The sequence below is a fragment of the Saprolegnia diclina genome, assembly GCF_000281045.1.
Source record: "Saprolegnia diclina VS20 unplaced genomic scaffold supercont1.46, whole genome shotgun sequence".
Classification (NCBI taxonomy): domain Eukaryota; phylum Oomycota; class Saprolegniomycetes; order Saprolegniales; family Saprolegniaceae; genus Saprolegnia; species Saprolegnia diclina.
The window spans coordinates 381,736-393,318 of NW_008246113.1; the positions used below are offsets into that span (position 1 = coordinate 381,736).

At 54.8% G+C, this 11,583-nt stretch overlaps 5 protein-coding genes across 5 annotated transcripts; 1 reads left to right on the forward strand and 4 right to left on the reverse strand.

Annotated features, from left to right (window-relative positions):
• Positions 1 to 30: 30 nt before the first annotated feature.
• On the reverse strand, positions 31 to 366 carry SDRG_12112 (hypothetical protein; the record flags this gene model as incomplete). Its single annotated transcript, XM_008618172.1, has 1 exon — positions 31 to 366. A coding segment is annotated over one exon (336 nt), but the record flags the coding sequence as incomplete, so codon positions are not given.
• A 489-nt stretch (positions 367 to 855) lies between these two features.
• Positions 856 to 4,263, reverse strand: SDRG_12113 (hypothetical protein). The gene is made up of 16 exons (XM_008618173.1): positions 4,005 to 4,263; positions 3,849 to 3,957; positions 3,478 to 3,768; positions 3,334 to 3,430; positions 3,240 to 3,286; positions 3,038 to 3,199; positions 2,791 to 2,994; positions 2,613 to 2,745; positions 2,329 to 2,572; positions 2,074 to 2,282; positions 1,897 to 2,013; positions 1,761 to 1,839; positions 1,586 to 1,691; positions 1,412 to 1,537; positions 1,055 to 1,360; positions 856 to 1,000 (listed from the first exon to the last, which is right to left on the reverse strand). Exons 1-15 carry the CDS (start codon positions 4,226 to 4,228, stop codon positions 1,094 to 1,096), a joined length of 2,415 nt encoding a protein of 804 aa, XP_008616395.1. The 5' UTR covers positions 4,229 to 4,263; the 3' UTR covers positions 856 to 1,000; positions 1,055 to 1,093.
• Positions 4,264 to 4,852: 589 nt separating this feature from the next.
• On the reverse strand, positions 4,853 to 5,525 carry SDRG_12114 (hypothetical protein; the record flags this gene model as incomplete). Its single annotated transcript, XM_008618174.1, has 5 exons — positions 4,853 to 4,992; positions 5,037 to 5,168; positions 5,212 to 5,252; positions 5,307 to 5,429; positions 5,478 to 5,525. Coding segments are annotated over 5 exons (484 nt in total), but the record flags the coding sequence as incomplete, so codon positions are not given.
• Positions 5,526 to 5,991: 466 nt separating this feature from the next.
• SDRG_12115 (hypothetical protein) lies at positions 5,992 to 8,411 on the reverse strand (the record flags this gene model as incomplete). Its single annotated transcript, XM_008618175.1, has 13 exons — positions 5,992 to 6,134; positions 6,187 to 6,272; positions 6,324 to 6,449; positions 6,501 to 6,724; positions 6,778 to 6,848; positions 6,900 to 6,950; positions 7,542 to 7,624; positions 7,685 to 7,810; positions 7,863 to 7,903; positions 7,964 to 8,095; positions 8,143 to 8,213; positions 8,265 to 8,315; positions 8,364 to 8,411. The coding sequence occupies 13 exons, from the start codon at positions 8,409 to 8,411 to the stop codon at positions 6,060 to 6,062; spliced, it is 1,185 nt and encodes a 394-aa protein (XP_008616397.1). The 3' UTR covers positions 5,992 to 6,059.
• A 1,517-nt stretch (positions 8,412 to 9,928) lies between these two features.
• SDRG_12116 (hypothetical protein) lies at positions 9,929 to 11,256 on the forward strand. Its single transcript, XM_008618176.1, has one exon. The coding sequence runs from the start codon at positions 10,534 to 10,536 to the stop codon at positions 11,212 to 11,214; it is 681 nt and encodes a 226-aa protein (XP_008616398.1). The 5' UTR covers positions 9,929 to 10,533; the 3' UTR covers positions 11,215 to 11,256.
• The last annotated feature ends 327 nt before the right edge of the window (positions 11,257 to 11,583 follow it).

Here is an 11,583-nt window from a genome sequence, read left to right on the forward strand (position 1 = left end):
CGGGTCCAGCGTCGTCAGCGCGGTGAGCACCGCGTGGGCAAGGTGCGCAAATGCCGACACGAGCTCGGCGCGCATCGCCAAGCGTGCAGCAGGACTCGGTAGCGGCTCGACTGGAAACTGGAATTGAACCAGCAGCAGCAAATAGTGCTCGGCCGCGCGACGGGACCCGAGGAACGACGGCAAGTACGCGTCCAGCGCGCTCTGAAAAGCCACGCAGTCGCGGTACCGGGTCGTAAACTTCCAAGTACGTGCCGTGGCGGCGCAGTGCAGCTCGACCGTGTACATGGTGCGAAACGTGTGGCCGCGGACACAGTAGGTCACGGTTGACGCGGCGGTGAAAGACGGTGGTAGCAACAAGCTCGCCATCGCCACTTGGCAAATGCAAAAATGCCGCTGGCGAGGATCGATGCGAGTCCTCGAGTTCATGAATCCAGGAAAAGGTCCCACTCTTCAAGACAGCGTCTCGGCCGAAGTGCGCTTGAAACCGCACCCAACGCACCACCCGTTCCCAGCGCGCCGGCGTTGATCGCTTGCGGGGCATCGCTGAGGAGGATGGGCTGACCAAAGCACGTTCGCGCGTAGTCCTCTACTAAACGTAGTGAGCTACACTTATCTCTTAAGTGTAGTAACACGAGAAAGCACGCCGGCATGGTTGACGCGCCGACGAGTCAACATTGGCAGCAAGAAATCACGGAGGCGACCGATTTATACGGTACCAAGGGCGTAAAATCCGTGGGTTGTATACCTGTCGAGTCGAAAATCCAGTGCAACTTCACTTTGAGACAGTGAACAGGAAATAATGCTATGCCCTGAATACCCGACACGAATCCAAAGCTGTTTTTTTCTAAAAGAATCCAAACTCGAACTATCCATTTCGCGAGAACCATTCAAATGCTATCCGGGCGTATCCTTGGTACTGTAGTGAGTCCACAACAACGGGACGTGGGACGGAGTGGTGGTTGCGATATCATTCTCGCTAGTATGATAGCGTAGTCGTACTCTACGTAAAGACTCACTTGTATCCACATAGCCATGACACGATTGCGCAAGCCACCTCGTCTCTGCTCGCGTCCGCTGACGATAGCGATTAGGGTTACATCGTGTCGGTGGGAGGCAGCCGCCCCGATGGCTTGACGAGGATACCCTCGAGCTTGCTCCGGACGCTGGCGCCACTTACGAGCGTCGCACCTTCGTTCTCGAGTCGCTCGAGCGGGATGTTGGTGCACTCGGCCAAAATCGCATTCGTGGCCGCCATTGTCCTCTCTGGGTCGCACGACTTGATGGCGTGTCGCAACGTGTCCAAGCTCAGCATGCCCTTGCTGTCGGGTCCGGCTTGCTTCTCAGCAACGTGCACGGCCGTCTGCACAATCAATTAAAAAAAGAAGAGACGAGCGAGGATCGAACTCTGTACCAGTAGTAATTTCTTGAGGTGCAAAATCTCGTCAAGATGCTGGTGCCGAAGACACTCGCAAAACGACGAGAGATTCCCGTGGCGGTCGGGCTCGAGCAGCGCAGTGTACGGGATGTAGAGAACGCCCTACGCAAAAATACATGCCACTAAAAACCACCGAGCCTTGTCCGCGACCTTGGCTTCGAAAAGAAGGGCTTTGCACAACGCTGCGATCGCAGCTTCGGTTTTCCACGGAAAGAGGATGCGCAATTCCCGCATCGCGCCGCCGACCGAGACGAGACTAGACATATATTCCTCTCGTGAAGTGACTACAATATTGTCGACTAGTAGTCGACATCGAAATACATACCCCTTGCGTTTGTTGGCGACGATATTTTCAGATTCATTCTTCTCGAGCGTCGTGTAGGCTTCGTGGACCATGTAGACAACTAGGATGTACAACATGTCATTTGCATTTTTATAAAAAGAGAGACATCCAGTTGTACCTTGGAGCTGGTCCAAGCGCGCGGTCTCGGGCACCGCGCCGTGCAGCGTCATGTCAAAGACGCGGCACTCGCACCCATAGCTGTACTGCTTGAGCGCTTCACAAATGTTGTACGCGCCTACAGTACAATATCCAGATACATATTCATATGTCGACCTATCGAATGACAAAATGGTACATTCGACCGCGTCGGCGCGGTGCGGAAATTTCTTGGCCAAATACGATGCAAAAAACTGTCGCAGTGGCACCAATGTCGCGGGTGCCTGCGTCATGAGAAAGCTCGCATGGTGCCCCCCCGGGATCGGCATCCCGCGCTTGCGGCCAGGCCCGAGCGCGTTGTTGTGCAAGTTGAGCTTTTCGGAAATATCCTTTTGCTGCCAAATGTCTCTAAAAGCCACCTCGTAAACCCAAACACGAATACAATATCACGTACGTGATCCAGCGCTCGACGTCTCGTCGCGAGTAAAAGAGGTTGCGGACACGCCCGTCAAATTGCAGGTACTCGGGCACCGACGCGTCGAGGCCCTGCCCAATGAAGAACTCGCCGCTGTCTGTCACTGTCGGTGCCTGCTCGTCAGGCTCGTCATGGTGCGTCTGCGTCACAAACACGGACGACGCGACAGTTGTGGTTGTTGCTGGCGGCACCGGCGGCGTGCGCAAGAGGTACGTGCACAGCCCTACCCCGCATGATACCCCTAGCCCTCATTGGTGCTGTACCGTTGACAAAGCCATCGACCGTCGTCGGGGCGCCCGAAACAAACATGTCGGTAGCGGAAACACTTTGTGCTGTCATGCCAGCGAGGATGCGGGAGAGGACGTCCGACTCGGCAAGTGGTACAGGGTTCGCCACCTACAACGCGCTTGAATTGCATGTAATTTCAAAAAGAAAAAACACCTGTTTTTCCAACGTCGTTTTCGCGTGCAGGAGCTCTTGGAGCTCGCGCGTCAAGTGATTGATCGTCGCCTTGTCGGCGCTGGCATCAATGCCACCGGCACGCTCTTCCAGCATCAAGATGGAGCTTCGGAGCTCGTTGATTTCTTCTTGTGCGCGCGTGTACTTGGTCGTCACGCCTTGCAACACGCCGTGGAGTTCGCTCAACTAGACTTATGTGGAAGATATTGTCATTTCGATGCGGATCTACCTGTGAGTCGTGTTGCTTTTGGCGCTCGTCCTGACGCTTCATCGAGTGCAAGAGCATCTGGTTGGTGGCCATGACGTCGGCGACGCGCTTGGTTTGCTCCTGCAGATCGCTCTGGAGCTTGGTGCGGCCATCTTCGAGACTCGCATTGGCCGCTGCATACGACTAGAATGCGGTGAACGCTTGCTACAATGGGCGTTCGAACCGTCAGCATGGCTTGGGTGGACTTGAGTTGCTTCTTGAGTGCCTTGACTAGATGCACATACCCCGTAATTTCCATTAATCCATGCAATAACTACCTTTCATCTTGTTGATGAGGTTGCGCTCGCTAATCACGTGCTGGGCTTCTTGCTCCATCGTTCGAATCGTAGCTTCGTATTGCGGAATTTTGCTCACCTTACGTTGGACTCGCCCGCTTGTTTAGCAAATAGTGAAGGGCGTACCTTGAGCGTGTAAATGTCCAAGAGGGCTTCGTACTCGGCTTTGATGCGGAGCAATAGCGGCTGGTATGTTTTAAAGTCTTCAATCAAAAGAAGAAAACACTCTCGAAACACTTGCAGCCGCGCCAAGTGCATCTGCGCGCGGCCTTCGTCGTCCGCCTCGCGGTCCATGTGCTCGGTGGCGCCCACAATGCTCAGCTCGGCCGCCAGAAAGGCCTCCAGTTGCTGCAAAAGCAGCGGTTTCGCCGGTGTCCTCTCGGGTCGCATGCCCTTGCGGTTGTTGCCAAGCGCGTCCTACCAAGAGTACATCAAATAAGCGCTTGGTTTGACAAACATGGCCCATCGTAGCCATACGTAGTGTGATGGCAACCGACCTCTTCCTTGTGTACGCGCGTGCCGAGGGGCCAACACTCGATGTTGGGCGCGGCGCAGTCGCCCCGTGCAAAGTCTGCGGCCGACAGGAGACCCATGTCCCGGTAGCTACTACACGTTGTGTGAGCATGGGAAATGGTAAGCGAATCGCGTCGCACTTGCGGTGGTCGGGGCGCGCCTTCTCCTGCGGCTTTAGAAAGTACAGGGGCTGCTGAATGAGACTTGCGCGCTTGGACGGCGTCCGGGGCTTGTGGCCTTTGGGTGGCGTTGGCATCACTGGGTGCAGAAAACCGCTTTCGATCGGCGGCAGCGACGAGCTCGGTGCATCATTGGACGCCGCCGATGATCGTTTGTACTTGGAGAGGATGTCGGCAATGTCCATGGGTCACCGACGCGGTGCGGCCTTTCGAGCTGAAACGTTTTGGCTGTTTACAGTAGATACACAACGCTGCATATAGTATATTTGGCGCCAGCTCGAACATAGTCGCAGCGAGCTCGATGGGCCTTCGTAACAAGATCCGTCGTATCTCTGGACAACCCTGTCCGAGAGTGTGAGAGATAGAGCAACAGAGAAGACACCTGATTCCACAGGGATGACTCGATCGCTCCGTGTTGAATGTGACGAATCGAGTCGGTGGCATCAGGCGCCAGTTTGCCGCCTCCGCAAGTCGACAGTCTCGGCTTTGATATATGGTCCCCTGCATAGACGCGCCGGTGGGTCCAACAAGGGGCCGGAGCGGTGTGCAGTGTCATTTGCTTTGGGTTTTTGCTCGTCGACAAAAAGTTTCTGTCAACTGGACGCTCTACAGATGAACCCGAGGACAGAATGTACAACGTACTAGTATACGATTTTATTTGCCCGATATTATGGAAAAGGACAGAGCAGCATCGACAAACTGTCGTGTGCGAGGTTACGACAATGCGAACCCGATCGCGCCGATGCACGCGACCAGCAGACAAAGAACGACGTAGCGACGTTGGTGGACGCGCTAGCATCAACCGGTTTGGCAACGTACACGCCGCGTGCAGGGCCTACCCGCCGCGTAAAGGACGCTCTCCACTGTGCACGAAGTCCTGCGGGCTCCATGTCCAACAGTGCGATTTGGACGTGCGGGAATCGACGCTGCAATGCGTCGGCATCTAATCCTGCAAGACGATGAGCAAGCATGCCGCAAAGCAGATCGGCGTACGCAACAGCATCGGACCGACCACCTCGACGAGGTTGTGACGAAAGGCGCGATGGCCCCACATCTCGTGGAGCACGACGTCATACTCGGCCATGGTCCCCGTGTACTTTGCGAGCACTCGGTGCATCTCGCGCTCTAAACCAGCGACGTTACGCTGACCCTGTTTCGCAGAGCATACCAAACGCTGCGCACGCATAAAGGGTTGGTGCCCGTCCCGCCCTACGTCGTAGGGACAAGTGTCGAAACGACGTAAGAAGCGCGTTCGAGTCGTACATGCGTCCGGACGCCGACGTCACGTACGCGTCAAAGGCGCTGACGAGCTCCAGAAGACTCGTGCGCGCGATCGGGGCTGGTGTCGCCACCGCGACAAAGCGCACTCCGTGCTTGATCACGTGGCTACCATGTTCGCCGCTGAGTGGTGATGCAATAGCTCAAGAACCATACTGGATGCCGTCGACTCGGTTGCAGCTTATGGCATCGTTTTGGGCCCATGCCGCGCAGCTGTACAGTGCCTACAAGGCGAGTCGTTGGAGGCTTGCATCGACAGCAAAACGGGGCAATGTACGAGCGACTTGACACGGGTTGTGTTGGTGGTGTCGGGTGCGGTCGCGCTCACCTGCCGCCAACGGCAGTTATCGTCCACGAGATCACAGAATGGACGCACCAGCAAGCGACGGTCGCGGAATGCCATGCCAGTTGTAAAGTACAGTCCAGACTGCGCCACAGAGATACCTCTGTCGAGAATGATGGTAGTGATGTGCAACGAAATGCACAGCATTGGCGCGAGGGCGTGGACGGCGAATGACGTGGCAGTGTGAGAGAGGAAGATGCAATATGGCCGTAGCAGTGTCCCAAGAGGCCATCGAGATTGCGAAACGCGGTTGATTGCCACGTCGCTTTGGTCGACGCCTTGATTGTCACAAACCAACGACATGCGAATAAAGACACCCAAGTTGCACTGGCACAAAAGCAAGCATTTTTTGTTTGGAAACGTGAAACGCAAATTTCACTGTGCGGATCACGGCCTCAGCGTCCACACCAAACCCATAGCGCTAGTAGAACGGCGATGACAAGCACAGCGAGACGACGATGACGTCGCAGCTACATCCTGCACGATAAGGTCCCAGGCATGTCATAGCGACAGTCATACTACCTGACGCTTCAAGGCCACGTGCGATGGCTCGCTGGCGCCGTCCCACTCGTCGTCTGGTATAAGCAGTGGCTGGTTGATAATCTCAGCTAGCGGATGCCCTCGTCAGGTCACTTGCTATGATCGCAAACGGCTGGTACCGTTGATGGCCCGAGCAGCTTCTCGGATCGCCGGTAAATGCAGCGTCAGGTGCAAATCCAAGAGTACATCCGAGTGCAGCACCAGGTTCTCATCGTATCTTGCGTGGAGTCGGTGCATTTCGGGCTCTAACAGCAATAAAACTCAGCAAGACTCATCGATCGGCGCTATCACTTCACCAAAAGCCGCGCACGCTAGCGGTGTCAACGCCGTCCCAGTCCTACAACACTCATCTGTATCAACACGACGAACCTTGCGTACGAAGAGGCACATGTGTCCGAGCGGCGTCATTTGATATGCGTAAAAGGCTTCACGCAGCTCGTACAAGTACTTGTGCGCGAGGGACGCTGCGTACTGGCGGTGCACGACGACAGCAAAAATCACAGAGCCGTCAACCTCGAAGCTATAAGATATCGGATAAGCTTGGATGAGCCGCCCGCAACGAACAAGGTGTACTGCAAGCAAAACGCTGCTTCAAGCACGGTCCCCGACGCAGTCGGCTTGGTGTTGGCGAGGATGACGAGGCCCTACGATACTTTTTGCGTAAAATAGGTCACGATAACAACGCGGATCCCAACCTTCTTTAGCACCCGTTGGACAGCCTTGCCGTGGCCAACAACCGCGCTAGCCTACGCTGCGATATAAAACCGTCACGAGGTAGGTGTCTAGAAGTCTTACAAGCAAGCGCTGGTCGCTCTGTCGCGTCAAGCACGACGCGCGGATCATCGCAGAATGATGAAAATGACAAGCAATGGCGCTTATTCGGATATCCGGATAAATGATGGCAACAATCCAGAAACCGCTGAAATTCATTCGCCGTTGTTGTTGTCGAGTTGTTGCCTTGTCGAGCGTACAACAATGTATCCTCAATATAGGCGGAATGAAATATACACAGAGCCGTCCGCCGGCCACGGAAGCGCCGAGCGAGAGTCTGGGTTGCAGAGCTGGGGCTCGATGCCCAACCAACGTGAGCTCACAAGAGCTGCGATTGCAAGTGGCTCTGACCACGCCCGCGTCGTATTGTGTAAGCTGCGTTAACTAGTAATACTGTATTGCAAAGTGCATGTCGTGAAGCAATCCAGCAGCGCGACTTTGTATCGATCACATTGTAAACGTCCAAACCAGAGACATCACAAGGAGTACGACAAGCGCTACGAGCCCTTGACGCTGACGCAACTAGCAAACACAGTTATGTGCGATACTACATAATCGAGATATACCTTGTACATCCAGTAGACGTGGAATGGCCACGTATCCGCATCCCAATCGTCCGGCAAAAACAACGGCTGGCGCTCCACCTCGTCTACTCGACGCATTCTTCAAGTGAGTTTGGTCTCAATTGATAACGAAAGATTTGAAATACCGTCAATGCCTTGATACATGGCACCAAGCCTCTGAACCGCCCACGTCAAATGCATGATCTCCGTGATATCGTTGTGGATCACGAGCGTCATATTGTACTTGGTATGCAGGTGATCCATCTCACTCTCTACCAACATGAGCTAAATCGTCAGAAATAAGATTCCGAGCGATAACTTTACCAAAGGCGGTGCATGCGAGGGGTGTCAGCGCCATCGCGGCCCTAAAACATCCCGTTCAAATTCAGTGATAAATCCATAACGTATTTCAGGAGATATCGCACATGTAGCCTTGTGGCGTCGTCAAATACCCTTGAAATTCGCTGCGCAGCTCAAACAAATACCTTTGTGCGGTGGTCACAGCACACGTCGGATCGACCAGGACGGTAAAGGCCACGGCCTCGTCGACCACGTAGCTGCAGGAACACATAAGCATGAATGGGACTGCATGAACAACGCGTACTGCAAGTGGAAAGATGGATTGAGAATGCTTCCTGATGCATTGAGCTTGGCGTGCGTGAGCATGTCGAGAGCCTGCAAGGCATCATCAAAGAGGGTAATGAAGAAACGCTGGCGAAAGCATACCGTTTGCAGCATTTGTGGAGCAGCTTGGTCATCGTGACAGACGGCGCTGGCCTACGTCACCATTCGATCAACATGTACAATAAGATGTTATCGTCGTACGAGCAAGCGTTTGTCGCTCTGTCGCGTCAAGCACGACGCGAGGATCATCGCAAATGAAAATGAAAATGACGATCAATGGCGATTATTCGGATTTCCGGATATCATGAATGATGAATTCACTTGATCCAAGCGCGTTTACGCCGGGACTGGGGGAAACACGCGCTGGTCCGTGAGGACCTACTACCATTAATTTTCTTGAGAGACAGTATCGTACGTATATAGCGTACTATTTGACAAGACCATGGCGATCGTGCTGGACCGACACCTCTCGTTGTTCGCGCTCGACACTCTGCAGACTCGCTAACTAGAAGTAAAAACGACGCTTTGATGAGCCTCGTATTGCCGTGAGTGAGTGCAGTACAAGGGGACTGCTTGATTTTAATTAGATCCAAGCTTTGAAACACAAAGATAACACAGACAAAATTTGCACATTTAGAAAATTTGAGAAAGCGCTACGTGAAGAACTCTTCCACGACGCGATTGTACGCGTACACAAGGTGATAGATGCTCACAACGGCAAGAAGCACATAAGGAAACGCGTCTTCCCATCGAAACTACGAGGCTGATCGTTAATACTATACTAGCGCGTAATTTGGCCACGTACGCGTGAAGTGCTGCTTGGAACGACAATTGGGGTGGGATCGACTTCGTCGGCGGCGTCGTCCTTGGTACGTTCTGTATCGGGTGCCACTAGACACGTGGCCCACCCAACGATGAGTCGAGAGCAGCTATTGAAAGCCAAGTCGTGACGTACTTGGCAGCGTGTGACGAATGCAAAATGCGCCCATAGTGGAAATTGCCAATATCCGGATGTCCGGATGCGGGTGCACACCTGGAGTCAGGCGCGCTGCCTTGCCGCAACACCTCACAACACCGTGTCATTTTGCGATTCATTATTAAGTTCCATGTAACTCGCCAGATTCGAGTACGAGAGTAGTGCGTAGTACGCTGCCGAATCCCTGCAACTTGAAGCCAGGTCTGATGTATCTAGCCAAAACGAATTTTGTACGAGACTGCAGCAGCTACCGTACTCGAGCGCCTCAGCCTTTCTGCACGACACAAATGCAAGGCAGAGCGCCAAAACAATGCAAAACTGATACTATTCTCGACAACAATCCCTCGTGAACTCTGTGAAGAATGACGTGGCACGCTCTGACGCATTTTTTGAAACGCTTCCAACTTCAACTCGAAAATGTTCCAGCTGGTCGCGCACAAAGCAACAAGGTACCGAAGACATCGCCGTCACTATAGAGAAGAGCCATCGTGAGAGATGCGAGTGCACTGTGTTAAACCCTCTGACGCATCGTGCAAGCCCGTAAAATGGTCCAGAGACACTGCAGAGCAAAAAAACAATGGGCCATGGGCCGCGTTCCCGGCTTTTTCGCGATCTGGGTGTGTGCCCGAATGGTCATAAAAGCTGCAGCGCGGGAAACTGGAATGCTTGGTGTTTCGGGCATTGCTCACACATGCACGACCACGTCGTTTCGCCCTTGGTGTTGTAGAAGAGCACCCATCACAAAATGTATGCGCGACCACGTCTCCATAGCACTTGCCAACAAATCATTCAAAAAGTTATACTAGCATTTTGCAGTCCAGTCCAAATCTCTGAAGCTCCAGCCCACCACACCTCACCCAACGAACCAGTTGTGGTGCCAGTTCGAATCCCATCCTCGCCCCTTTCAAAGTTTTCACTTTCGCCTCAAAATGGCCTGGATGCATCTGATTCCCAGGTGAAATTCTTGTGCCAGGCGTCAATGCGGCAACATGATTCGGTCCTCGGAAGCCCTCCGCGTATACCGCACCACGGGCTCTGCCAATCACAAGAGTCCCTTTGCTGCTGACGCGCCAACATATTGCTTTCGCGACGACAAAGCTATCGCAAACCACCAACGATCTTCTATCGAACATGGTCATTTGCACTTGCTGCTCGTGTCATCGTTGGGAACCGTCAACGCCTGTTTCGATTAAAAAAGGCCAGTCGTGAAACGCTCTGTCCCTTCTGCGTTCCTTCAACGGCTCGGCCAACCGCCTCGACTCGACGCAGCGGCAGTCGAGCAGCTCAGCAGTCGGCGTGTTGACGACCCGTGCCTCGTCCAGTATCTTTGTACGGCCGCACCCATCATCCCACCCTGCGTCGGACCGTACACACATTCACTTGCACAATACTACGATGACGGACGGTCTGCCCTCGACGCTCGAAGCCATCGACGTGCGAGCCAACGTCGCTGCCAAGGCCGGCGACGTCTATGCCCAGTACACGGTCACGATCACGTGCCCTTTCACGCAGGCGCGCTGGTCGTGCATCAAGCGCTACTCGGCCTTTCTGCGGCTGCGCGAGACCTTCCGCGTCATTCACGCCCACGCGCCGACCTCGCCGCTCGCGCCGCTGCTCCACGCACTGCTCGCGACGCCGTTTCCGGCTAAGCACCTCACGCCAACGCGGCCGCGTGTCATGGGCGAGCGCACAATGCTGTTTCAAAACTTCCTCTTGCAGCTGCTGCACCTGCGCAACGCGTGCTGGGTCAAGCTCTCGGCGTCGCCGGCCTTGGCGCTGCCCGCAACGCGCTACGTCGCGCTGATCGCCGACTTCTTGGGCATCTACGACGTCCCGATGCTCGAGATCCAATTCACGACGCGTGCGATCCTCGACGAGGCGTGCGCGATCTGCCTCGACGAGATCCAAGCGCCCGACCTCGTCGACGGCCGCCACGTTGTGCAGCTGCCGTGCCGCCACGTCTACCACCAGCGCTGCGTCGGCCAGTGGCTGCGCACCAAGCAAACCTGCCCGCTCTGCCGCGACCCGACAACCCAGATCACCGGTCTCCGCTTGGCATGCGAGAGTCTCAACTGATTCACAATGCACTTTTGAATGGCTTATCTATTCGCGGTCGTCAGCTCACTGTACTAGCGGCATGGTTCTGCCGCGGTGCTCGTTGGCTTACACAAAGTGCAACCTCAAGCACCAAGTGCAAACTCGCTCGCCTATCGATGGCTCTTCTTGCCGACCCACGGTTTTGGCTTGGGCCTGCTCGTAGAGTTGGTGGCATCGACAAGCACCTGTCCTTTCTGCGCGTAAAAGCCTCGGCAAGGTGCCCTAGCGACGCACAGCGCCATCCGTCGAGGCTGCCAAGCACACGAGCCTCCATGAGGCGCCGGACAGGAGCACGCGCGCGGCGATGGCGGTGTATCTTGGTGGAAGGAGTCGGGCAAGATTGTGGCC

Bases quoted from the DNA above. Each gene is read 5' to 3' on its own strand.
- SDRG_12113 (XM_008618173.1), bottom strand. From the start codon at position 4,228: ATGGACATTGCCGACATCCTCTCCAAGTACAAACGATCATCGGCGGCG. The intron at 3,287-3,333 runs GTAGTTATTGCA...ATGTGCATCTAG, and splicing joins CCTCATCAACAAGATGAAAG to TCAAGGCACTCAAGAAGCAA. The intron at 1,361-1,411 runs GTACAGAGTTCG...TTGATTGTGCAG, and splicing joins ACCTCAAGAAATTACTACTG to ACGGCCGTGCACGTTGCTGA.
- SDRG_12116 (XM_008618176.1), top strand. From the start codon at position 10,534: ATGACGGACGGTCTGCCCTCGACGCTCGAAGCCATCGACGTGCGAGCC.